We start from the raw sequence: 27,811 nt of genomic DNA, 5'->3' as shown, positions 1-27,811 counted from the left end.
TTTCTTGGCCAAGCTCTATGGTTTCTATTTAATAGCCATCAGTAGGGTAAGTATTTGGTCTCTAGAGATCAGTTTTCCATGTATAGTTACGTTCAGCATTCATAACAACAAAAAGCATAGGGAAAAGAGCCAAAACGGAAAAATGCAATTGCATTTTTTTGCATTTCATTCGGTCGAAAAAGATCAATAAAAAATCAAATAATACAAGAAAACTTGCCGAGACTGGGGGATCAATCACATTTATGCTAATTAAACTTACATAATATCGTTGCCGTTGGGGTACATGGACCGTATGCCTTGACAAATTCAATTCAAATTTGGTTTTGACAAATTTGGTGTGTGGGGAAAGATGCAAAATGCTTAGATAAGCCAGCCGCATATCGATGGCGATATAGATATAACGCGTGGAAATGTAGCAACTTTATTATGCAGCCAAGATGTTGGGGTAAGTCCGAAGTGTGGGGTGCCTCAATTGGGGGTGGTGCACTCCATTGTAGCACAATGAACGGCTGTTTTGTGGTTCTTGCACTTTCACTTTATTAATATGCACACCACCTACATTTGTGTTGCTCGCTTTTCTCAATCCAATCCAATCCGAACCGATCGGATACGCGATTTCTCCGCTGCAGTTCAGTGGCCAGCTATGAGAGGGATCGCCCGCCGGATTGGATCGCATCGGCTCAGATTAAATCGTATCGGTTCGAAATCCGTTAATTCCGTGCATGCTGCATAAAGCAGAAGGGAAATTGTTACGGGAAGACGATCTGCGATCACAGATCACCGTTCCGCGATCGATGCGGATGCTGGTACCATTGTTCTACTGCTGAATTGCAAATCAGGCCCATAGTTCTCACTGCTGCAATTTGACGTTTGTTGGGGCAGGCAGTAGCAACAGTTCTTCCCGGGATGATTTTCCGTTTTCCACACTGGAAAAAATCATACGAGGCAATACAATGGAGAGCCAGTTGTTTTCTGTGAGATATTCCTAAAAGATACAAAAGTCCAAATTATTCACTGCTTTTTTAATTCAAAATGTATCTATAAAGTTGAACGTTCTGAGTTAGTTACAGTTCGTATATTTGAGCATAAGCACCTAAAATTCTTCACTGACTGGATGCTACTTAAAGTATTTGCATAAAAAGGGTTTCCAATACAGTACATAACAACATGTTACTTAATTACTTTATGATTTGTATTGACCCCACCACACTTGTTACATTTCTTCCAGTGGATGTTGTAGCTCCAGTTCAGTCAACCCTCCTGGTCAACGACTCCCTAGCCGCTGGGCACACGTGGGTGTGGAGCGTGGTGTCGTTGCCGTGGCCTTGTCGCTTCCCCCATCCAGGTTGAATGTCCCGTTGTGTCTTTGAACTCCCTGCCAGGGCTATGGCCATATCTATATCCATGGGTTTGGCTATGGCATAATGCCCACCGAAGTCGCCAGACAGTCAGACGTCTCTGATGAATGAGACAACGAACCCGCCGGCCGCTGGCATCAGCCGCCGAACACCGAAAAAGCCGAGAGATAAATCAATAAATAAGCAAATACCAGCCAAAATCGAAATATACCTGACGCGATCTTCGCATGCAAATGTGGATGGTGGTCTTCTCCCCCACCGACGGCCACTAATTAAAATTACAAATTCGCCCTCGCCCAGCATTGGGCAAAAGGAAGACGCCTCTACTGGGCTCCGGCAATTAGCATCGCTGGGCTAGGTTCTTTGCCGGATTGATATATGCATAAAGACGGCTACGTGACTTGAATGAAAACGCTCCCCCGATGACAAAATCCTTGATCGCAGCGTTCATTGATCTTCGCTCTTGCATCTCCAGAGGCTGTTGCCAAGTCAAACTTCTGAAATTGCAGCTAAGAAAAATTTAGTTTAGTTAGAACAAATTAGTTCTAAGGAAGATTCTAGCAATCTTTTAAGGCAAATGTGGCATAAAAGTGGTTTCTAGGTGCTGCTAAAAGGATATGTAATAAACATAGATGTAATATAAAACTAGACTAGTCATTACTATTTAAAGACAAAGATATACAAAGATATCTAAAGTATAGTACAATCTGGTACAATGGTTTAGTAAATTGGTTTCGCAACATGGAACGACCATCTTGCCACAGTGCATTCGTGCTGATAAATATTTGCCGGCATTAACTTGCCATATATTTTCATTATGTGCGACACAGAAAGTCGTGTTTTATTTCAACACAAGTGGATTTTAATAATAAAATGTGTCTAATTTGGTACCCACTCGTCGTGGACAAGAGCAGTAGGAGAAACCTGATAGCAGCAGCGCCTTTTTATATCTTTAATTCCGCCAGCCCACCAGTGGACCATGGGATGTGATGTGGCTGGCTCGGCAGGCACTTTCCTCTGCCGCTTCCTTGCCGGCTTCATATGTATGTACGTGGTACGTGCGAGGCGTCAATGCTTCATTTCCCCTGTCATCTTAAGTTGATTGCAAGTTACGACCGTGTTGACACCCTACCTGTCTCGCTCCTCCATCCCGCTTAACGGTAATTGCAGTTGCACATGCGTGCGCCGGGGTTATGCCTCGCGATTATAGGTGCACTCCTGGATCGGGTTCGGGATCGGGCTTGGGAGTTCGGGGTTAATTCCCGGCCAGGAGTGGGCCATGTGCGGGCGGCTTATTAATCAGAGCTTTTGTTGCACAACGCTCCTGCCACGAGTCTTGCGACCATGATTCATGCTTAATTGGCTCCAGATAGGCACACTGCAAAAAAAAGAGTATCAGTTTAAATTGAAAGCTAGTTTAGCAGATGAAGAAACTCTAGCTACTACTTACATATATTGATTTGATCAAAGCTGTAATATTGCTGTGTATATACATTTAGCTAAAACTTTAAGCATTTACAAAATATTATCCAAGTGCTCCAACCCGATAGGTAAACCAAATCGCGTATCCAAAGCCGAGACCAATCCAGCTGTAAGCCGTGCAAATCTCACCCAAGTTGTCAATTTCACAGACAACACATTTCAATCAAACTTCGCCGTGCCATAAATAAGCCGCCAAGTGGACAGATCCAAAAACCCGGTTCCACTCCAATCTTTTAAGTCTCCCTCGCTTAAATTACACATTGTACTTGCGGTGGGCTGTATATATATCTGAACAGACTGAGCACGCCTAACGTTCACATTTTTCCACATGAAATTATGAAGTTTCCATGGCAATTAATACGCATGCGCAGAGTTTCGAGCTCCGGCGGGTCCGGCGGGTCCGGCGGGTCCGAATCCCAAACTGCCATTCCAGGCGGGTGTTGTCGTCCGTCTCCGAGCGGCTCGCATGTCAATTTGATGGCAATTAACTTGGCTTCGCTCCGGCTTTTGTTTTAATAATAAATTTAATGAGCTGCCAAAAATGGTTGCAAATTTACGTGGCAATTAGCGGGCTAAATGACGGCGACACTTGGCCAAGAGATCGTGTCTGGGCGGAAAGCTGCGACTCCAAATGTGCAACTGTCCGTCTGCTCCATTTTGCTAATGAACGCTGCGATTTTCCTCGTATCTTTGGGGCTTGGCTATGAGGTGGTGGTGCTGGGTACTCAGTGGTCTTGTGTGGATTGTGGACTTGCGATGGCATTTGGAGGGTGTGGTTGCTTGGCTTTTTCGGCGGTGGGTCCGTGGCTGCAAGGTGACTATATTGGTGGCAGCATGGTTTGGTCATCCGTGGCGCTCGCGATCTGCTGGTTAAATTTTAGTACAAGAATAGAAAAATAAATATAAACACTACAAATTCCCAAAAACGGGAAACACCCAATTCAATAAAACTCTTATGAATATTTATGAAAAAATTTAATTTGATTTTATAAAAAAGATGTTACAGCGTCAGAGCGAATTTTTAAACCCGAATAGCCAGGGAATTGATGACAATAGAGCTTCTCTGTTCTTCTAAATACCCGACATCTGGGGATGGTATCCGTACGTCACGTACAGCTCTTCCTTGGATAGAGTGCGCTCCAGGATCTCGGGATCCAGGTAAAAGTGTCGTGGCAGGATCTTCCACTGCCACATGTTGAAGTAGTTGTACTCTCCGAACTCCCGGAATCCGTGATATAAGTAGTTGGGATTGTCCGCCTGGCGAATGAGCCAGACACGTTCAAACTTGTGATAGCGCCATCCACGTTCCGCCAGTTCAGCAGCCGCGAGCATCTGCATCATGTCGCCAGTATATGTGTAGAAGAAGAAAAATAGGAGCTCATCTTGCATTTCCTCGATTTTGGGCTCCTGTAGGTGCATATTTGCATTGAACAGGTAGTTCAATGGCAATTGGTAGTTCATCTCTTGAGGAGTCAAACGGTCTTCTTGAATTGGCCTGGTAAAGATCGAGTCCGCGGTTCCACTCATATTGTGGGACACATTATTTCCGAATAGAAGCGGGTTCCGATTGATCGATCGCAGTTTCTTGGCCAGTCCCAAGATCCCAAAGGCTCCCTGAACGGTGGAGCCCGAAGATTTCGTCCCCATATTCCCATTCGTATCAGAAGTGGGAGAGCCCAGCTCAAAGGTGACTCCACCCACTGGCATACCAGCGCTGTTGGTTATCAAGCGGGCAAAGATTTTGCAATTCTCGAATCCGGGTGGAGGATTGATTTTTGGTTTTGCCAGGGCAGCCCTCTTCTGGGCATTTATGGCCCTCTGCCTGACGCCTTCGAAGAGGAATTGCTTGTTAAATATCATGCTCAAATTTAAGCGAAACTGATTGCCGAGATATCCGTACACCTGGGGCAGCAACTCCATATTCTGGCGCTTCTCGGGAGCATTGATTGGCTGACGGAGCACCTCGTTACCGCTTGTATTGACACACGGATCACTGGACTTAACTGTATCTCGATATTTGGCCAAATTGTCCTGCTCCCTGACGCTCAACATGGCGGTCCAGTTGTCGGACCGTTGCCCAGATCTCGATGTCGATGGTAGTGCGGATGGCAATGATCCTGGCAGAGCCGGAAAATCTTCGCAAATGATTCTGAACTCCGGCGCAAGTGGTTGGGGCGGTGTTGCGGACGGCGGCAACTCCTGTTTGAGCTGATTCTTTACCACATCCACGTACAAAATGGGATATTCAGTCGGAGTCTGCAAAGGCTCTGGCGATGATAATGGCGATTGGAAAGGCGGAGGCGGCGGCGGACTTGGAGAACTCTCTACCTCCTGCTCCCCAGTACCATAATAATGACGTTTCATATCTTACTCTGGATTTCTATAAGACTCGGAGCTTATTTCGTAATTTATAAGCGTTGCGTGGAAACAACACGTGTGGCAGAGAACGCTCTGTTTTGCAATACTACAGCGTGCCAACATTTTGACATTTGAGGGAGTTCTGATCAACACTGATTTCCGATAAAATATTCGATATAAAGCTTGTATTTGAATGTGAATTGAGATATGAGTAATATGAGATTTTTTAATAGCAACTCGTTAAGCAGGGAAGAAGCTAACATTTTTTGGTTACTTGCAAGATTATATAGATTATACATATATATATACTTAAGTCGCTTTTCAGCTAAGTTACGAAAATAAATTAACTTCTCGCATTGTGTGGGTGCCACGGAAATTGCCACAAAGCAATTTAAAAGGTATGGTCATAAATTCAAAAAAATTCACCTGCGCATCTGGCAAAGGAAAAAGAATAAAATTGTGCATAAAAATAAGAATGAGACGCACAAAAAACGTTCACCTATAAAATATGAAATAAAAAACTGGCGGGGAGTATAACCCATTAACTTAAACTGACACCATACTAACATAAATCTCGGTTCTTGGCCAAGCAAAAGTCCCTGGGAATGGACAAAATGAAAAAAAAACGCCAAAAGAAAGGGGGCGGAGGGAAAATATCTTGGCTAATAGTCCAAGTGCTCCTGCCCACAAAATGTTGAGGAGCACATGGTCATTTGCCTGCCGCGAATCAACGAACTTGTCCAGCGGCCTCAAGAGTCACAACACTCTGGGGATCAGGTGCACGGCTCCCACTGCTCCTTACCTGTGCTCCCCAAATTAAGCACAAATAATATAAAATACAATAACGTAGAATCCCAGCCGCTGGCAAAGAAAAATGATACACATAATCGCCGCACCGCCAAGTGCAGAATGCAGATAAAAAAACAGAACATTACTTTGTAATACCCTTTCAATAACATATAGTCCTTATTTTATATAAATAGATTGTGTGATTTGCTGCTTGATGTTGCATATTCCTTAGTCGATCATGTATAAATGTGATCCCAAGTTACTACTTAATATGCTAAGCACAACCAAAAATACAGTATTCCTGACTAAGAACACTTTCGAAATACCCATGAACAGAGTATATAGCAATGCATCCAGATCCCAGGAACGCGACTAACGAAGCCAGCGAAGCCATCACGAACTGCGGGCAGAAGCTGCTCCGGCTACATAAAGTACAATAAATCATACTCATGTTGCCGGGGACAGCGACAAAGGCCGCCTGCTCCGCTCCACGATTTGCAGTCGCATTGGCCACGATCACCTGGCACTTGGCCTGGTCCACAGATGGGTCAGGCCAATTGCGAAGCCATTAAATCGCCATGGCCAGGGCCACAGCCGAGGCAAGTGGAGTCTCTAGGCCAGGGAGGTGTCAACTGGAGGCGATCCTAAATTGGATTTTGGCTTTCATTTGATTGCAAAATACTCATTTTTGTATTTCAGAATAGGTTTCTCCCGCACTTGACGTATCACGTATCACCATTCCTTGAGCTAAGTTTCCTAGATTACCCAGACATTTACTCATTTTGAGGTTGAGGCACACTGAAAACTAAAACAGTATTCAAAGATACTTACTGCATATTTACAGAGTATTTTTGGGTGTTTGGACTTTATTTAATGCTTAAAAGATTCGTTTTTCATGGGAATTACTAATGAAATTGTAAGCTAACATATGTAAAGCGTATAAAACCCAGACCCATAACCCCTCACTGTTTATTCGCAGAGTGTGCAAACCGCAGTGGGGATCAGGACCTGTTGGCCGCCATCAAGGCGTGCATTATGAAAATTAGCATCGGCTTAAGAGACGCCCCATTCGTCGGCACAAATGACTCCATGCCCAACTCCATGCCGCATCGGGTGCGTGCCGCCATCTCGGCTAATGACCAGCGGGAGCAGCACTTGTAGTTGCATCTAAGACATCAGTAAGCACCGAAAGAAGCTCTGGAAGCAGTCGTCCAACAGACCGGCGAGTTTTACGAGCTCATTGGAAGTGCTGCTCCGGCACGGGAAGAGCCGAAACATGTGTATGTATGTACATATATTCCTCACCTCAGTGGGCTTAGTGGCAGGCGGGCCATTAGCCAAAGCGTACAGCATAATGGCCATATGTTTATGGCGTTCTTGCCAGTCTTTAAAAATTATTCATAATAGGCGTACATCACTCATGCGACTTAGTCCGTCTCTGTGGGCGTTCATTTTGTCAAGTTTTTTGTATTTACAGCACTAAGTGTTTGGACTAAACTTTCAAAGTTGCAGTGCCCTTATATAAATAAGTATATAAATATATTTCAATAATTTTAAGGAAGGAATTCCTTGCATTCCTGTAGAGGATAAAACTTTCTTGGCTTCAAGACGCAGAAAAAAAATTACAAGCCTCCGGAGATTTATAAAGAATTCAGCCGAAAGTATAAAAATTAATTACCCTGAAATATTTAAATTTAAACACCATTCACCATTTACTTTAGTAATTAGGCTGGCCTGTGCATAAATCCTGAGCTGCATTTACGACCTAGCCGCGGGCAAACAAATTATGGGCCATCATAAACATTGGCATTGCTTCGCCAACAATTGGCATTCGCAATCAGAGCAGCCACCGGAGCAACTGCAGCACGCACTGCCGGCAAGTGAGTGGCAGGCGGCGGTAGCCACGACAGGTTGACTCCAGGTGGAGAGCTGGACTAAGTTTGGGCCAACGTAGGTGGCACACACATCGGAGACTGGAGAGTCGGACTTGGAATGCCTGGCGGAGATCGCGGGACACTCACTAACTGGCCAAGTGTCAAACTTGCCAAATTGAAAACGAAGTTACGATGCAATCGCCGATTTGTTTATGCTGCCGTTTTGAACCGAACGCAATTATATTTATTTTCTTCTTTTTTTTTTTTTTTGTTCGTTACTTTTGCATATTTCCCTTGGTGTAGTTTTTAAATTTAATGAAATATTACGCGCACGTGTCAGCGAAGCGATAAAATTTATTTACGCAGCATTGCGGGTCAAGTGAAAGCACATTTTTCTGCAGGCCTTCCTTTGGACCTTCAAATTGAATTTACGCTGGGATTTCGGGCGAGTGGCGAATTAAAAATCGAAACCGAAATCGAAATGTAAACCTGACTTAAAAATGGGCGTAGGGCAGTCGCATTGACACGCGGCCATATTTTAAATGTCAACAGGCTGGGGAAGATCGGATCGGATGGGATGGGATCCCGATTCCGATACAGATACAGATACCCCAAGGATGGGGGCAATCCGCCTTGTCCCTGCCCATCCGCATCAGAAATTCAATAAAATACCATTAAATTACAAAATGAAGACAATTCATTTTTCTTGTTTTCCTTATTTTCGATTCGCCTCAATGCGATTGCATTTTGTTTCTTAAAGTAGGAGCATTTACTGTCGCTTTGCGGTTATAAGCAATAAAGTATTAAAATCCTTTTGGCTTATAAATGTTGAAAGCGACATTTATCGTAATATTTTATGAATTCAGTGAATTTTCGGTGAACGTTGCAAGTTGAATTGCAACTCCTCGGTTGCCGCAGCAAAATTGACTCGCTGGGTATTCCGGGTTCTATTGTGCGGCCATAAAACTGGAATGATGGATGTTAGTTGGCCCGATGCTGAATCCGCAATTGAGGCTTAATTTATCTTGATGTACTTGCTGCTCTCAGTGGGTTGACAAGGTCAAAGATTATTGTTCCGATTCGCTGCTGATGTATGTTCATTGTTTATGTTGAATGACCTCAATCGTTTTGTATAGAGACATTGTTTTTTAAGATTTTATTTCGAAGAGCAAATCTTATTTTTTAAGCGCTTTAAACAACTTAAGAAGTTGCTTACATTTTACAGGGCATCCCGAAGTAATTGCAACGAATCCAGCAAACAAGGATCATAATTCCGGCCATAATCGAATACCAGCTGGGGAAAAAAGGAAAGGTACGGATCGGGCCAAGAGTAATGGCCAAGGGTTGGCCAGGGCAACGCCCATCACATACTACCGAATCGAATCCGGGGCGATTTTTCTTATTGCCTTCAACTTTGCACTGCCAAAAATACACATAAACATACCATGGCCCAGAAATAAACATAAAAAAAATACAAGACAAAAAACGAAAATACTGCGAGCAAGGCGCACTTTCAATTAATCAATGAAATTAATTAAGCCCCATGGATGGATGGTGGTGCAAACTGCGGTTCACTGACCAGCCAGCGAGCAGCACGCCTGCCCCATTGCAACATAATTTTCATTTGGCTCAGCATGCGTTTTCATCGTCGCGGTTATCATTTGGACATTTGGACTGGGACTGGGACTGGGACCTGGACTGGGATTCGGAGTCGGATTCGTATTCGGATTCGGATTGGAGCAGCGTTGAGCTTCAGCCTGGTCAATTAGCACGCATGTAGCTCGGCGGGCGCTGGCGGGGCGATAATTAAACGCAGGTCGCTGAGGTTCGGTTGCCAATCCGCTGGTGACAATTGGCCACAATTTATGCACGGCGCGGATTGCGCAACATTTTCCAAATAAATTTTCGCGCCTAATCGCGCACCACAAAATGCTACATGCTGCGCCCGGTCGGTCGCCTGGGTTAATGGGTAATCGGAGTGGTCCACTAAACCTCCGATTGGTAGTAGCTCAGCACGATCACGACGTCCGCAGATACAACTGTGGGCGATGGTTGGAAGTGGAGATGAATGGAGGTGGAAGTGGATGTGGCCAAAAGGAGGCCATCACTTACAGGCAATCATAATGAACGCATAGGACATCAAAACGTAGTCGGTTCTGCCGAGTGAGGCAATCACCATGTGGTTGGTCATTTCGAGAATCAGGCCACAAAGAGAAGTCACCAGGTGGACCGGCAACAGATGCGGATTTTCCTGAAACAAGGGATGCTCAGATAAAATGCAAGTATTTCAATCAAATGTTTTTATTCATTTATTCAGCTACCTAATGATGCTAAATGTTTTATGGCACATTGATCTTACCCGAAAAAGTGCAGTCAAAAGAACCAATGCGGAAATGATATTCCAAATGGTGGAAATTATCCAGAGTAGGAGTATATCAGCGCAATATTGCGACTTAGTATATATAGTCGCTACTGTATCTAATACATCCATTGTAAGACCTGCATACGCAATTGAAAATGCGCCAATTCGTAGACTAAAACAAAAGCAAAACTTCTTGATTATTGGCATCCTGCGATCAAAGGGAATTTCTTAGCGAGTGGATTTTATTTCTATTTATTTCACATACGTGACAATTCTAACGTCCTTTTGATGAAGTCTCTTCCGAGCTCCATTTCTGTTGCCAGGTATCCGAGGACCCTACAACATTTGACAATTTTTCAAAGGAACTCCTTTGAATTTAAGCGGATTGCCGGACGGACTTTCCTTAGTGTCTTGTGTGCATTCAAATTTTGTTTATCTGAGAAAATATTTGACAACATTATAAAAGGTGCTTATTCAAAGTAATAGGCAGTAGAAAACAATTCTCTGAACTTATATACATATGTATATAACACAGCATAGTGTTCATTTTCCTGTCACTCAAACATTAAAGGATTTTTTGTCATATCATGTGTATCCAAATTTAATTCGAACAGTTTGTTTCCAAATTAAAAGTAAAATGGCGTCAATGAAATCCTCCGAAAAGAAGCGAATTGTACCTCTTTCCGCGGACTTGTTAAGTGACATAGTGACCCACCGAAATGAGTATCACACACCACCTGGTCACTATATAGAAGCAGACCAAGTGGGTGATAACAGAGCAAGTGGACAATATGCGACAACCAGTTCCCCACAATCCTTGCCATCGGGTGCGAGGCGACGCACTGTTGGCTTTGCCGATGGACCCATTGTGGCGACCACTACCGCTTCAGAGCTGAGACCCAGTGTGGGCCAGACCAGACTTCAGACACGCCTGGGCTCCTTGGCGTCGGAAGTGCAAGAACTGCGCAATTTGCTACCCAAACCAAACAGTCAGTATGAGGAGCCCTGCACGGGCGGACTACATTGCTTAAGGCGCTCTCAATCCCATCTATCGCTGAGCTTTAAGTCGAGCTCGGACCTGAGACTCGTCAATTCCTCCAGCGATCTGCATCTGCGAGATGAGAAGTCGCTGGACAATCGCCATCGCAATAGGCAGTTTAACCTCGACTTGCAGAAGCATCTGGCCAACATGCTCAAGTCACGCACCTCACTGTTTCTCAGCCAGCGAAAGGAATAGGACTCCCAATTGTGCGAATACCGGGACCATTGGCGGCATTAAAATTCGGATGAGGATTGGATGCGGAATTTCAAGAGCAACTCCACGGAGACCGAGAGGCGCTCCAAGAATGTGCGTCGTCAGTGAAAGTAAAAGATTTCTTGCTGCCTGCCTCCTAAATAAAATTGAGAAATTGTGCTTGTCATGTGTTGGTGGCTATGGGGGGGATCGGCGTTCGGAATTTTTCGGGAAAAGCTTTTAGCTGGGACATCTGTCTGTGGTTAGGGCTAAAACAAAAGCCATGTTTTGCTACGGCACACTTTTTCCATACCAATGCGCCGATGCGTTAGCTTTCTTCTATGGCATCTCCCTCAAAAGGGTTAAGATCCCATTTCCATTTCACTAAGTTCACTCAAGTAAAGAAATATTAGAATAAGTTATAGTTTAATGCATTTTTTTAATATTTTTCCCTTTCATAATTTGCCAACATCACTGAAATTTTTCCAAAGTGTTGCCTGCAACTTTTACCCATTTGACAGCAATTTCCCTGACATTGCATGTCGATCAGGCGAAAATCCTGCATTCGCATTCTCCCGCTGCCAACATTTGCCAATTTGGGCTGGAAAGTAATGATTTTTATTACTGCAGCGGCAGCATTGAAAACTTCCACATCTGGAGTCACTTCGTCATGTTCGTGGTGCAGCGATAACCGCGGGCTCTTTGCATTTTGGCCAAATATTAGCACACAATTCGATTTTGCATGCCAGCCTCCTCCTCCTCCCTTCTTCGTTCAGGTGGAGGATGAGGAGGAGCAGGAGCTGGATCTCCGGGGTGAGCAGTCAATTTCCACGAGTGCAAGTGGCGAGTTTTCCATGATACTCCATGATCTCTCCACTGTCCGCCGGCAGCTGTGCGCTTTTCGCTTTCACCTGTTGGCCTGAGTTATGTAAAAATCCACTGTCAAATTAATGGTGATTTATATATGCGGTTTAATGGGCACTTGGCATGGGATGCGGGTACTCCGTTTACGGGGATCATGAGCATAGTGTGAATGTGCTGAGTAGATTGGCCTTAAACTGTTGCTGTGGGTGAACTATCATCATTTGAAAAGTGGAGTAGAAAGGTTACAATGTGTTGCCATAGATGAGAAACTTATTTTTTATTGATGAAAAGTCTTTAAGAACCACATGTTACATTGGTAAACCGTGTAAATTGCCTACACATATTCAGCTTAATTTAGAAAAACTTTAATTTTCAATAATTTCCTGCAATGCAAGGTCGGAATCGACCTGAACAACAACCGACAAGTGGTGCCGGTTAATCCGTCGTTTAGTTGGACATCCGCGGAATGTTAAACCCATGCACTTAGCGATAATCCAAGTCAAACAAAATGCCTACAAGTGGTTGTGGCTTGGACTGCAGACGGAGCATGTTGGGGGCAATTACTTGGACCCGGACTGTCCAGGAGTGACTGATGATGGGATCCAGACACCGTCGCAGGCGTCGCGACAAAATGCCACCGCACACAGACTCAAACTCAAATCCAAGACACTTCTCCCGAGTGGTGACAATAAAAGTGCAATGCAATTTGCGAATGCGTCTCTAATTGAGCCCACTGGGGAGACAATTGGGGGATAAATTATACACAGGGCGAAATATTTGTTAAAGCGCGAGCACAAGCAAAATGGCTTTCAAAAAAGGATCTTATGGATACTTTTTGAGTGACTTAGCTAATCAGAAATAAGAAGTGCTAAGCAACAAAGACTTATTGTTATGAACATAAAAATATTTTCTTTTTTAAGTTAGTTAGTTAGAAAAGCTTATAATATTTTACCTATGTAGTCCAAAATTGTAAATTAGCAGAAACGTTTTTAGAAAGTAACTCGCGATGTCAAGTCTTTGATTTAGCCAGACCCATGAAGGCTCTGCAGTTTTTCTCGCCTGCCAGGTGACAATCAGCTGTTATATTTTTACTCGAAATTATTTCTTTAATTTTGCGCACACATGAGCGGAAAAGCTTGAAGGAAAATAGAAGGGGCAGGAGAAGTTGGACCTAGTGCGATTGGAATTTCATTTAGAAAGTTGCACGCTGGGAAGTCGAATGTGGTGTGGTGGGGTTTAATTTGCATTTGCCAACTCTGAGCGACATTTGGCCAGGGGAAGGCAGGAGGTATTGAAACCGAAGCCCAGACAGGCGACATTCTTCTCCATTCACTTTTCTTGGCCCAAACAAAAAGCCGTTTAGCCACAATTGGGTCATTTAATAATACTCGTAACCGTAAAGAGGAGACTCCCCCGCACCGCTCACGATTTCCTATTCTAATTCTGTCAATCATCTAGCTGCAACTGCTGTTCCTCCCCCCTCGCAGTTGGTCTTGTGCTCTATTTGATCTTGATTTTGATCTTTAACTTGTCTTGACGCATATTTGATTTTGCCACACCCACCCGCCGCGTCTGCCCCTTATTTTCTACGCCTTTTCTTTCCAGCGAAATGCTTTCTACTCCGCACTGATTGTCTTTGTCTCGGCTGAAACGCTTGGCTTTAATGGTTTTTGATTGATTATCGCGTGCCATGGGTGCTCCGATCTCTGTGGGTGCTCCACGGGCCCTCTCCATCTAAAGATTCAGCTCCAGGTGGTGTCGCTTGGCCCACGATCGAATCTCTTCTTTGTTGGCTTTCATTTGAAATCTGCTTAATTAGCCCAATATGTGTGCCTGTCTGCCTTGTTGACTCCCTGCACGTGCTGTGATCTCCTCCTGCTCCACCTCCGTCCATACTTCAAGTATACCATACAATGTGATGTCAGTTCCTGGTACAAAAAACCACTTGGGCAGCCATGAGTGGGCACATCGAATCAATTGTTAAAGTTCAAAGTTGAAACTTGTTGTACAAGGTGGAGCAGATGGGGTAAGCTACGTGACGCTTGATTCATTGAAGGTTGAGGGAAAATTACTTTCTAGGAAGCTATTGTTCTGATCAAAAATATCCTTAGCAATACTGGAAAAATTCAAATTTTAATTTAACCAACTCATTAAGTTAAGAGATTTGAATTTCAATAGATTAAACTAAAGTAAACACACTAAGACAAAAGGTTAAATACAGATGACACAGGTAAACTTATGTGCACTTCACTTGAATCGCTAATCCGACTTAATTTCGCATTTAGGCCGTAGATAATCTTTCTGCAATATTACTCACCTGCCTGCCAAACTTTCCACTCATTATGAATACAAGTTGACAATTTTGAACTGCAGTTCCTCGATGGCTGCATCCCAATCGCGGCCATCAAATGACTCTGACTTTCCCGAGCCGCCATCTCATCACAATAATGTCCTACTGGGTGAAATCAAATCTCGATGAAGGTGCTGTCAAAATGTTATTCAACCAGAAGGTTTGGGACAAAGGGGATATATATTGCCGGGGTTATCCAACCACCAACTACATATGTCAACACCATGAACTTGAAACCCACTGAAGACCCACTGGGCATGAAGCTAAGGAGCAAGAGCTCAAGCCAAAGTTGCAGTTGCCTCTAAAAGCATTTCGTATTCTAATTAGATTGTCAGTGGCACGACAACAACCTCATTTTGGCTCACAAAATGCCTTTTCACATTTGCATTAGCGCCAACGTGAGGAGAGAAGACAAAAATCTACATAAACTGGGGACAGTTGGTTGGGATGCACTGGGAAAAATATGCAGACGATCATGAATGCTAGCTTAAAAATAAGTTTAAAATGTTTATTTAGTTGTTAATAGTTTTAAAAGCTTTAAGTAACCCAATAAAGCGAGCGAAAGTATGAAGATTTGAAGATTTGAAGATGAAGATTTTAGATCTGTTGAAGGAAAATTTCCAGAATAAGCTGGAATATTAATAAATTAAATTTTATAAATAATATTATTCACATAATAATACAATCACTTTTTAGGTCCATACTTCAGTTCATCATATCTATGATATCCTATCTGTAAACACAGAATTGTCTACCTTTCTATGTAATTTTAAATGCTGCTCAAGTATCTTAACTTTAACTTACTACTTTTTTGGACAGTGCAATGGAGTAGGAGTTTGCAGTTTGAAGTTCATTAACATGCACAGGTTAATTACCGTTGTTGTTGGCCGCTCGAGGAAATGAGCCATTAGAGGATGGGATCTGCAGCTACGTTGCAGCGCCGCAGTAGCCGAAAGCCGGCGATAAAACTGGCTAAAAGCATACATAAAAAGACACATGTTAAGTGTGTGTATGTATGGTTTGGGCCTTATTTCAGCGGCGGGGAAGGACTGTGACAAATGCTTAAGCTCCAGCAGGAGGACGTGGCCGTGGCCACTGCGCTTTCCTGGCCAACATGCAAAATGTTGCACTGATAAGAGACACAAAGCAAAGGAGTCATCCCGTTTGCCGTTTGCTGCCTGCAGTTGGCCAACAGCAGCGGTAAATGAGCATCCCGGGCACGATCATTAAAACAAAAGCGGTAGCCGAGCAGCCATCACTGACAAGCCATGACCAAGAGCAATGGCCAACAAAAAAAAAACGTGGCACAACTCATCGCGTTTTCGACTCTCGGATACCTGGTGTTCTAAAATCTGGAGCGTACTATATTTTCAAATGTTATAAACAGGATGATCAAAAGGAAGTACATATAACTTATTTGACATTTCGAAACTATCCACTAAGTTATAATCTATATCCAAAAAGTATGCAAAGATATTTGTCAATCGAATTTCGGAACTTCTATTCAGTCCAGAGGGGAACTCCACATTACATTAACAAAAAGGGCTTCTACGAGCCACAACGTGTTTTGTATCTTATATATTAAAAAATCTTACTACTTATTTATAGTAATTACTAAAGAATTTACTTTAATACCTTACAACCCATTCATCTTCATTATTAAGGGGTATCCAAAATGAATGCCACCATAGAACAGCAGGCAGCTACCAAGTTTGTGCCTTCTGGTGTTGGATTGCCTTAAACGATCCGCGTGAATAACTAATTTCAATGGAGTCTGCGCCAGTGCCGCCGCTAGCTCCTCAACATTTATCACCCACCATCGGCGCAGAAGCTCCAGGACTGAGCTGAGAAGCCATAGCCGAGCACCGGTAGCCCTAATCCCAGAAGACAATGGGACAGTTCATTTATTTTTTTCGCTCCTCGGCCACTTTTTGCCCGCCTGCCCGCACAGACAATAAAAAGTTAGTGCCGGACTGCGTAGGACATGCTAAAAACGCATCCAGCTAGGGGATTGGTCTTAATGAGCAGAAACGGGAGCAGCAAAAAGTCTAGACAAGTTTCCTGAAAACCACCAGGCACTCTGATTTTGCCTAGTAACAAGTTTGCCTGGCTTTTACAAGAAAAATCCAATGATCTACAGAATTTCTGAAGAGGAAGCTGGGAATCAACAAAGATTTTTGTGATAAGTATTAACAACAAAAATATATAGACTTGGTTGTTACTTACAATGTCTTTGAAATTGTATAAATGTGTTAAAGAAAAGTCTTTGTTTTAACAATTTAATACATGTAATACACCACCCAGTTCTTGGATAATCATTCTCCCCTAAACTATTTAAATATATAAAAACAAAAGCTTATAAATAAATGAGTTGGTACTCCAATCCAGTATCTTTGGATGCTCAATTGTATAGATTCAGATCAGTGGGTCTGGTGAAGTAGATGGTGCTCTTCTTGTCCGCCGTTAGAGCCACCAAAATGTTCTCGACCTCGCACTCCGAGTTGTAGAGATAGGCCTCGGTGAACTTGGTGTTGGCATGACCATACTTGGTATATTGATGCGGAGCCTGGTTAACGGTGACCAGTTCAAAGGCCTCCCTGCAGGTGTCCTTATCGCGATAGTTCTCGTTGTAGTATCCGAATGGTATGAGGTTAGTTAGCTTTTCGTGCGGAGTGATGATCTCGCCAATCAGATGACGGTTCACCTGGGTACTGGTCACACTGTCGAGATTCTCCTGCGGATCCGAGATATAACCCCTGAAGGTGGAACCCTCGATCTCTACATCGAGGAAGTATATGGCATTGCTGATCAGCGGGAATGTGCTGTTGTAGCACTTATAGCCGACGCCCTCGCCGCCGAAAGTCTCGCAGGCGAAATCATCACCCGCAAATGCATCCGATGCATCCCAAATGGAAAACAGAACCGTGAACTTGGAGCTCTTGTCGTAGTTTTGAATACCTATATATCCACTTGATTCGTCGGCGAAGAACTGCATAAAGTTATAGACGCCATCGTTGCGAGGATTCGGGCTGGTCATCCACTGGAAAATGCCTCGAATTCCAATGAATCCTTTGTCCTGATATTCGACAATGGCCCTGGCGTTGCCCAGGACATCATTGAATCGAGGTGAGCCGGCACTAAATTGCTCCTGCCGAAGGATACTCATGAACTTGGACATATCCTCCTCCGCTTCCTGGCGACTAGGATGCTTGGCCGGTACTACAGTCAGGCAATAAGCCAAAACTAGGAAAGCTAAGGAATAGTTTGTAAGAGCAGCCATGATGAACTTCGATTGACTTGTGACTATTTGCAGCTTAGGCAGAACTATTTATATATGAGATCAATTAAGTGTTTATTTACTAAATGATAAACAGAATTTCGAATTGCGAAAGTCTCTTTGAATGATAAGAGGCAATAATTGTTACAAAACTCATCAATGTATAACTTCTCAACAGTAAAAAATAAAATTCTTTCTACTTTTCATTTCATTTTCAACTTAAAAGGCCTCTGGGTATTAAATTTTAGTTCAAAATAGTAAACTTATTGCTATTAAAATGACCTTCTATTACCAAAATGTAATTAATTAGATGAGTTTTCTATTGCCAATAACTACTGTAATTGATATTTAATGCAAATACTCAATCTTGCTCTTCGAGTGCCCTTTAATGAACAGCCAACTTAACTGATAAGGCTGATTACTCAATTGGCAAACAATAATCAATACAGTTAGCAAAGAAGGTCTTAGTCTTTTTTACGCTGATAGTTATGAAAGCTTCACGGCGTTAAGACTGGCACTTAAACTGATATTGACCCACAAACAGCTGGGCCGCAAAATTCCACCCAGATCAAGGTCCACAACCCGAAGTCATGGGCAAAGCTACAGAGTTCAAGTCATAACTCAGCGGTCCCTCCGATCGTCCTCATCCCGATCCCCATCCCGAATCTTCAGCCGCGGCATCAGCAGTCAGAGAACGTAGCACTAAATCAAGCCCACATGGAGTTCAAGCCATGCGACCAGCATCAGTTGTGCTTCCCTCGCTTTTTGACAGTTTTGCGCACAGTAGCAGTTGCAGTTGCAGTTGCAGTTGAAGTGGAAGTGCCAGACCCTAGACCAGAGAACCAAAGAACAGTAGCCGAGTGCAGCTCAACTGGAAGAAATTCCATTGCAGTTAAATAATATTTCCTAAATATACAAAAACTAACTATTTGGACTGTCTAATTTGGTCTCTATCAGTGGATTCTTGTTTTAGGATTAAATCAAGTGAATATTAGCTAAGTTTACTTTTAAGATTATAGAAAGAAGAAGCTGTCTTATAAATATTACCATAATTTATTAGCAAAAAAAAAAACATCCATTCTAAACAAATGAAGTTTTTACCCAAGTGGATGAAAACAATATTCTTTGGATTTTTTTTGGCGCAGAATCCATAGTCATCCGCCACCATCGTCATCATCATTTTGACTGTGGCATGATAAACGCAAGCTGGGCCCAGCCAGCAAAGGAGGCGCAGGCCGAACATGTGTTGCCTGTCGAAGATTCAGGCGGAACGCGACCCACAGTTTGGCCTGGTCTACGAGTGGCTCAATGGCTGAATGGTTGAATGGCTGGCTCTTTTTGCCCGCTGTTCGCTGGAACTGGCACAAAACCTTTCGGTGGCTTACATAAATTTTAAATATCCGCGAGAGATGCGCCCGCCAGTTGGACCCACCTTATTTGGCAATGGCCAATGCAGTTTTTATCCATTTTTATTGACCCGAGGGAGGCGAACAGCCGGTGGTGGTGGCTCATTAGTGGATTCGGGGGCACATCGGGGCGTATGAGTAATGCCCCGCAATTTGCACGCCTTGAAAGGATTAATTCGTTAACAATTTTTCGCCGCTGTAATATGCAAGACAAAACCAATAAATCTATTAATTAAGCCGACATTTGTTTAGCATCTGTTGCGATTTCCTTTTTGCTCTGCACAATTTGATAAATATGCCCAGTGCGAGTCGAGAGTCTTGTCTCGGTTTCCGAGTGGATTTGCTGAAATTTAAGACAGTGGGTGGTCCGGATTGGAAACGGTTTTTCGGCTGAATGAATCAACTGCCAGTACAGTGGTGCGAAATTAAACAAAAATACACTTTCTTATTCAATCTGATGAATAACATTTAAATCAAATTTATTTAATTTTTGTTTAATACCTTCATGTATTATAATTAAATTATACTATTTTCCTTTAATGTTCATACCTGTGTACATATTTTCCTGTACATAATTTCCACCGTGCTGGGCACCATAAACCAATTGCCGACCAGAAACAACCGACTTGGCGAACTTCTGGTGGCCGCGTGGTGTGTATAAATTTGCCAAATTAAAAAGCAACAAAAGCAACAGCGACGGCGGACTCAAGAAGGTTTTTCCATGAGGGGCAGCTGGGTGGTGGTTTCGAGATCGAGAGTTGTGAGCCGCGAGCCACCCACCGCCGCCCCCAGATGACGCAACAGGAGGCCCGTTGGAGGCGTCTATAAATAAACCAACCGCCAGAGTAAATCAAAACAAGGCACGAACATGTGGCGCTCGCAGTTTTCCAGCCAGGATCAAGTGGGCCGACTGGGATTGGGAGCTCGGGTGTGGTCGCCGCTGTGATATGTGCTCAGAATTGGATCGGATTTGGTGGATTTGTCATACCCATCTGGGTTACGCATTTCTGCTAGCCAAGCTAGCCAGTTCAGTTCAGCTTACACAATGTGGCCATAATGTTTCCGATCCGGCTTTTGATCTGCCCCGTTGTCAACATCTTATTCCCATCCTGACATGATTGATTTTTCATGTTCCCCGCGAAGTGGAAACCTCTTTCAGATCAATTGGGAACTTTCTAAAAAAATATTTCACTCAAGCAATTGCAATGAACACTGAAAAAAATATGCAAACAGCCTTAAAACATCACTAATAACAAATATTATAATTTCAATGCCCACTTTACTTTTATTAGGTATATGTAAAATTTTGTATATATTAAAATCAATACAGCATAATCTTAGTTTATTTTCCTCTGTACGAAAAATGCCAAATATTTGCTTGTGAAATCTGGGCCCAACAGCGGTTTTAGCCATATTTGGTCTAGAAAAATCCATATACATTCACACCTCCCACACGTGAGCAGTAACCATTACATCAAAATCAAATTCTGGTGGCAGTAAAAGCGCTTTAGATCGTTTGTAATTGAAATTTATTGTGCCGCAAGTGTTGCACAAATTATTTTGTTTGATATGGTCGAGGGATTGAAACCAATAGCACATCGAAGATCCAAGAGTGTTTTGCCGCCTTGGGCAAGAATCGTCGCTTAGTGGAGCAATCAATCGGCTATATATGGCCGGGAACTGGGGAAATCACTTAGCCAAGACGATTTCATTTGGCTTTATGGCCGGCCAAAATCGGCCATGTGAGAAAACTGTGCGGAAAACTGAGGCAGCTGGAGAGAAGAATTGGGCTGGGAAAAAGTTATTAATATGGGTCGATTGCCCCGGGGCAGCCAACTTCAGACTCTTCTAGCCGCAGAGTTGGCTTCCAATTTTGGTAGCTTGATTTGTCACGATGCTTTTTTCCTAGTTTCCTTGCGGTTCGTTTTTTTTCCTCCTGTTTTCTTGCAACCGGGAGAAGACAAACAAATTGGTCTGTAGTTGAAAATTGACAAGAATTTCGTGACTTTGTCACCTCTTTTTCCCTTTTTTTTTGTGGATTTTTTTCCGCAACCGTCGAGGAGATCTTACAACGCCCTCGAAGGCAGCAGGAGCTTTCTTTCCTTGTAGCCGCCGCTCGTTAAGTGGCAGGCAGCGCGTGCGCATTAAAGTCGCTCCACCGGCTTCAAGTTGCAAGTTCCCCCCCGCCAGCTTCAGATCCTCTGAATCCTCACCCCTTTGGGAAAAAGCCAGCGCCCCCGCCCCTGGAAATCACTTCATCATTGGACATCGGACCATTCTAAAGTCAAAGCTGCGACTGAAAAACTTTTGTCAGATTTATTTCTCAGTTTCGTTGGTGTTTCTTTTCACTGCTGCTGGTTTTGTTGCTTTTGGCCAACTTGAATCTGGCTTACAATTCCAGTAATATGTGAAATAGATTTAAAAAAATCGCAATTTAAATGATATTACTATCAACATAACAAACATTACATTTCTTGTGTACAGAAAAATAATTTAATTTTCTAAACTTTTCTGGTAAGAGCATGAAATCTTCCGCCATAGAGGCAATAATTTTCGCGCTTACTTCATTTCGCTTATTGTGTTTTGTTTTTTAACCCTTTCCTCGGTTCGTTTGTTTTTTGTGTGCGCTGGCTCTACCTGTAACCTTTTGCACTTGGTACCCTTTTTTCAATTTAATGAATTTTTTCCGTCGTTTTCTTTTTCTGCACCCAGTGACAGCTACAAGAGGCTGGCGAAGGCGGAGTACAGATACTTGGACCCAACTGCAGATGCATGTCGCCTTCGGAGCTTCGAGTTTCCCTTTATTTCGGCTGTTATCAATTGGTCATCGAGGGGGAGTTGGGCGGGGATGAGTCCCATGAACGGGGACCACGGCTCAGCCAACAGCTCCGGCAACGCCCTGAATACTCGCATCCATCCGAAATATACATTTGTTCTGTCCTTCAGCGGCGGCCCATTCAATTGTTGTGTTTATGGCCAAGTTTATAGCATTTTGGCCAGGACTGCCAAATTGAGAAGAGCAGAACCGAATGCAAAGTTGGTGTCTGTTTGCTCAGTGACACCACCTCCGGCAATGCGAATGCAAACGCAATTTTTTTCGCTTGATGCACTTGAGAATTCAAGTCATGGTTATTCTTATTTAACTTCAAACGAAAGGTAACTACTTATCTTACCTTAAATATTAATCGCATTGAAATATTTTCTCAGTGTGTCTGCTTTTTGGCTGCCAAGTAGGCCAAAACCGCCAGCATCGCCTTCCTCCCACCGCGGACAATATGAGTTGACATTAGGGAGAACATGGCCAGGAGGAGCAACAACTGGCGACTCGCATCCCATGGACCCATCGACATCGACGCCATCGCCCTAGTCTGACCTCGTTGTACATTGTTGCTTATTGTGGTTGTTTTTGCCATGTTTTTGCCTTTTTGTTGCTGGCCAATTTGCTGCAATTGCATTTCCCAGTTGGAAAACTGCAACTACGACTCCAAGTGTGCCACTTTGCCGGACGAGATCATGTCGAGGCCAAAGGCAAAGTGGGTGAAAATCCAGTAAAATGGAAAAAAAAATATGGTAAGTCAATATTTGTGTTCGAAAATATGATCGAACTGGGTCATGTGATGCAATCAGATGTCTGTTGGGCTGCATGCTCGCCTAATGGTTTTCACCCAGGTGGGGCACACGTGATGCTGCAACAAATTATTAGTTGCTCCTTGAATCAAATTGGAAATCTATTTGTTATGAATTTATATTACTTTATTATTATATGAACTTAGTATCAAAAATATTATATATTTAAAAACTAGTTTCATTATGAATCATTCGGATTTTAAAAATTACGAATTCCAGAGCTACAGAATTCCTTTTGTTTCCCAGATTTCCCATCTCGCCACGCGTCTCCACGCTCCTCCTGTCCCAATATTATTAGTGGTTAAAAACCCACTCCGCCTTTGAGCAAACAACAATCAATAAGGCAGGCTGCCACGCCCACTTTGCGGAGCGCGTACGTGAATGCGAATATGAATATGTGTCTGCCACAAATTTGCCCCTGCCAATAATTCAATTAGGTAGCAAGACGGGCCAGCAGCCGAAGATTCCGACACACAAACATTTATTTCACAATTGGCGCACATTAATCAATGGTGCCTGATCTCGGGGTGGAGCTAAGTGCCACAACAAGTACCTAGTACCTTCGGCTAAGAAGCTCCTCCGGGTGGCTGCAATTAAAAGTAGATTAATAATTCGCCTCTTGCCCCTTGGTATCTGCAGCTCAGGTGTAGACATCGTTGTCCCAGTCGTTGTCATCCTCACTTTCCTAGACTTCCGAGGGAATTGGAGGAGCAGATCTAGGTACTCGAATTACCCACTGGTTGGTGGGGTAGGTAATGTGGGGAACGGGACGGGACTAGCCCACTTTAATTGCACATTTCTTACTTGTTAATTTTTCAATTTTCCTGCCCACCGACTGCGACGTTGAGCGGTTGACCACTTGCCAAATGTCGAATGCTGGATGTTGAATGTTGGATGCCGAATGTTGAATGCGAATGTTGAATGTCCGGTGCCGAGCACTGGATGCTGAACGTTCGTTTGTCATCGAGCTGGGTAGACTCAAGACTCAGGACTGGAGATCCGATGGACCCCGCGGACCACACAGATGCCGCTCCAACTGAGCTGGATGCACCTTGGAAAAATTCAATGCAATTCATTAAAATTTGAAAGGTAATTTAAAGAAATAATCAGCTAATATAATATAATATATCTCATTATATTCTAGTATATTTCTTATCAAACACCTTTTTGTTATCAAGGAAAGGACTTTTCAATCTACCCCTGATTTTTAGATAATATATAATCTAATCTTTGTGAATTAACTTCTGTTCCATGTAGTTTTGTTTGCAGTGCATCTGCTCCCGTGGCGGCTGCTGCTCCCAATCGATACAGGTGGACATGCGACTGACCCACCTCGACGCTCAGCGGGCGGTGCAGCTGCTGCAACTGTGGGGGCGCCAGTCCTAGCCCCACCCACTACGCCCCTGCCCTCCCCCTGCCCCGCCCCTGCCCGCACGCTTCTGTGAAACGCTTTTCACTGCATTTGGACGAAATTAATTGCCAGCGATTAAATTTCAAATTTTCCATGCAAGCCCAGAGCAACTCAACCCATAGCCCGCAATCCCATTCGCTTCCGTGCGGCAAGTTTTGCGTGAGCCAACTCCACCTTGCCCTCCCAACCATTGCAGTTATAAAGTGAAAATCATTAGTTTTCATTTGTGGCGTTTAGGGCGTGTGCCCCGGCCCGTGGATCTGGATCGGCCGTGGATCGTGCAGTTATTTTGCATTGCAAATTAACGAAAATGCAGCGCACACACACAACGAGTATAAGTGCAATTTTCACTTGCGCGACCAAGTAACATTTTTCCAGAGCAGCGTTTTTGGCAGTTGCATGTCAACTCCATTGGTCATATCCTGTGGAGTTTTGCCCATTGCATCGCCAGAGATCGGAGCTAAGTGGGTGGCGGAATCGGGACGGTAATTAAAGCCGGTAGAGAGGAACCTCTGACAGATCATCCAACGTGGGCGTTGTGGATATGAGCGATTCGAAATGAGTTGGTAAAAAGCCAATGGAAAGGTAGCAATGCGGTTGGGAAATTTGCAAGTAATAGCACTCATATTAACAATTGTTTATGGCCTGGTTTATTTGCACTATATTTGAACATAATAATAGTAAAAGTAACTACTAAATATTATATAGTGAAGGAAAAGTATTAGAAAATCATTAAATATGCTTATCAACTCCACTGGGCTTTAATTTTTTTAATGAGCGAATAAATCAGGAGGCAATTCCAGTGGCTTTCAACCTTTAGGCTTTTCTTATATAATCAGCTTGAAAGTGAAGTGTATATTTCCGTTTACGACAGATTCAAACATCATTAAGAGCACAAATCCTTATTGGCAAGACTATAATATAGCGCACATATTTCAGTTTTGGCTCCCTTGCAATTACCCTGCTACTTACTGGGTGAGTTTCTTCACGGATCGTCCTTGAGTTTCGATTCGGTCCACCCACTTTTGGATAAACTGCCTCCATTCCGATTCCAAGAAATTGAGCCCAACATGGTGGTGTTTGGGATTAGTCGCGTCAATAGTGCCATAAACATAAATCTGCCGGTTAATGGGCAGGAAGGTGAACCTAGACAACGTGGCTACCAGTTGGGGCAGCTCCTCCTGCCTCCTCTGGCCAAACAACTGACGTCGAAGCCCGGCAATTACGCAGCAAATTAAAATCAAATAACTTAGCATGAAAATCGAGCAAGCCATAAAAATCACATGCAAATTATAGAGTATCCAATAACCAGACCAACCGGGCAAGTGACGGTAGTCGCAGCTCCTTGGTCGTCTGAGAAATCGTTGTAATTTGCGCCATGGAGAGACCTGTCCCAGCATCGCTTTTAGCCAGCGGCGCTCCAATAAAGCCTTAAACAAATGAAGTTATTTGAGCCAATAAAAAATGGCAGCCACAAAATGATGGGGAGCCATCTGCAGGAGTATGTCAAGTGGAAAGGGAAAGTTGATTGGTTCGCAACTGGAGAATCTTTTGTCTTCAGGTGCGGTCTCTTCTTTCAAGCTGTGTTCAATGGCAGTTCTATGAGTTTGCCAAAAAAATAATATCTTAAAGTTGTCAAATGTATCTTTAGCATACGCGCCTTGTTACTGGCTTAACACATATATTTAACTACGTTTTTATTTTACCTTTAGTGAGGTTCATGAACCTAAAAAGAAACATTTACCCTCTTTAAGTCAAAAATCCGCACCTGCAATAACATCGACATGGGATTGTGGCTTTGCAACTCCTCCAACAAGTGCCATAAATATCGAGCAACTTGCTCCCATATCTGCAGTGTTCTGGGATCCTTGAGTTTTTGAGATTGGGGCTCAAAATCTGGTTCTGGTGCGGCCCTTTCTTAATGCACACCTTTGCATTGCTGCAACTCAGGGGCAATTTATTATTGGGCCGGTAATTATATGGCATATGGCATCTTCTCGTTGCCGTTTGGCTTATTTAGAGCTTTATTTATTAAAGCATTTAATGTAAAATTGTTTGCCCAGGCCAGGGGCCATCATTAAACAAAGTAAATTGTGTGTATAAATCAATACCGGCTGCGGCTAATTAATATCAATGTTGATTTTGTTGACTCTCAAAAGAGAGAAGCGAAAACCAAGCACTGCAACACCCACGAAGATGCCTCTTGGAAATTGCTTTTACCCCGATTTTGGAACTTGCATATTTTATGCCCATAAAGTGGATCATAAAGTAATTAATGCACTAAAATGCGACATCAAAATGCTTCGGGCAAAGCCAGCCGAAAGAAATTTCTTTCAGCAATCCGTTGCAACTTCGTGGGATGGCTGCAACATCAAGGCACTGTAAAAATATATCTTAAAAGAATATTTTTACAAAAGAAGCTTTCTGAAGGATATTTTCTGCATTATATCACTTACATGTGATCAATTTTTACATTTCAACATTTTAGGTATATAATCTGCATTTAATTTTAAAAATAAAATTAATGAGAAAATATTACGTTAATTTTTAAAAATGTCTTAAGAATGTCTTATTGTGGTTTATAGGAAAGTGAGTAAGTGTTTTTTTCAGTGCTCGAGCTACAGAAACAACAAAGCGTCTGCAATCAATCTTGAGGCGGCGTTTTGCTGGGCGTGTTCTCTTTGCTCTGAGGTTGCACCTACGCTGCATGCTGCACGCTGCAGTTGGGGTTGGGTGCAGCTTTCAGTCTGGGATTAAGACCCTTTGCCACATTTCAGGATCTGGCCCATCTTCTTCATATAATTACAGAGTGTTTTCCATCTTTTTTTTCGGTACTTTTGGCATGCGTAAAGATTCTGGCTTTCTTTCTGCCTTTTTGGCCCGGCTGACAGCGACTGACAGACAGCAATTGCCAAATAATAAATAATTAGTCGGGGCGGCTCAGATGGGCGTGGCTAAGTGACATGGCATGCATTTTTCATGGCGTTAAATCAAATATCGGCTGGCCAAAAACAAAAACAGCCAGCTAGAGAAAGCGGGTGCGACCCAAATTTCCGCAGGTCGGGAATTATAAATTCCACAGAAAAATGTTAATTAAGATATTAAAGAAGCTGAGTTAACTTAATGTATTAATAATTCTGTCCGGTTTCACTGAAAGCAAAAATAAGACAAATATCTGTTTTTGCAATCGCAATTTATAATTATTATTATAATTTTTACATCATATACCCGAATATTTTACATTTTCAAGAGAATAAGCATTATATTTGACATTATATTAACATTATGATAACAGATCCATTGAACAGCTGTTCGTTCATCAAATCAGCTGATTGCACCTGTTTGCGCGAGAAAAAGCGAATGAGCTTGTGAAAAGTAAAAGCTGATAACAAAAGCAACTTGTTGAACGCAAGTCAAAG

General features: G+C 43.0%; 4 protein-coding genes across 4 annotated transcripts; 1 reads left to right on the top strand and 3 right to left on the bottom strand.

Moving 5' to 3' along the window:
* Positions 1–3,844: 3,844 nt before the first annotated feature.
* On the bottom strand, positions 3,845–5,351 carry LOC6611353. Its single transcript, XM_002035863.2, has one exon. It carries the CDS (start codon positions 5,202–5,204, stop codon positions 3,912–3,914), a length of 1,293 nt encoding a protein of 430 aa, XP_002035899.1. The 5' UTR covers positions 5,205–5,351; the 3' UTR covers positions 3,845–3,911.
* Positions 5,352–9,061: 3,710 nt separating this feature from the next.
* LOC6611351 lies at positions 9,062–10,678 on the bottom strand. Its single transcript, XM_002035861.2, has 4 exons — positions 10,489–10,678; positions 10,221–10,431; positions 9,974–10,112; positions 9,062–9,900 (listed from the first exon to the last, which is right to left on the bottom strand). The coding sequence occupies exons 2-4, from the start codon at positions 10,428–10,430 to the stop codon at positions 9,848–9,850; spliced, it is 402 nt and encodes a 133-aa protein (XP_002035897.1). The 5' UTR covers position 10,431; positions 10,489–10,678; the 3' UTR covers positions 9,062–9,847.
* A 39-nt stretch (positions 10,679–10,717) lies between these two features.
* On the top strand, positions 10,718–11,637 carry LOC6611350. The gene is given in 1 exon segment (XM_002035860.2): positions 10,718–11,637. A coding segment is annotated over 1 exon segment (843 nt). The 5' UTR covers positions 10,718–10,743; the 3' UTR covers positions 11,587–11,637.
* A 5,299-nt stretch (positions 11,638–16,936) lies between these two features.
* On the bottom strand, positions 16,937–17,966 carry LOC6611348. The gene has a single exon (XM_002035858.2). The coding sequence runs from the start codon at positions 17,949–17,951 to the stop codon at positions 17,073–17,075; it is 879 nt and encodes a 292-aa protein (XP_002035894.1). The 5' UTR covers positions 17,952–17,966; the 3' UTR covers positions 16,937–17,072.
* Positions 17,967–27,811: the final 9,845 nt, after the last annotated feature.

The sequence above is a fragment of the Drosophila sechellia genome, chromosome 2L (genome assembly GCF_004382195.2).
Source record: "Drosophila sechellia strain sech25 chromosome 2L, ASM438219v1, whole genome shotgun sequence".
NCBI lineage: Eukaryota > Metazoa > Arthropoda > Insecta > Diptera > Drosophilidae > Drosophila > Drosophila sechellia.
This window is presented reverse-complemented; position numbering and strand designations above follow the sequence as displayed.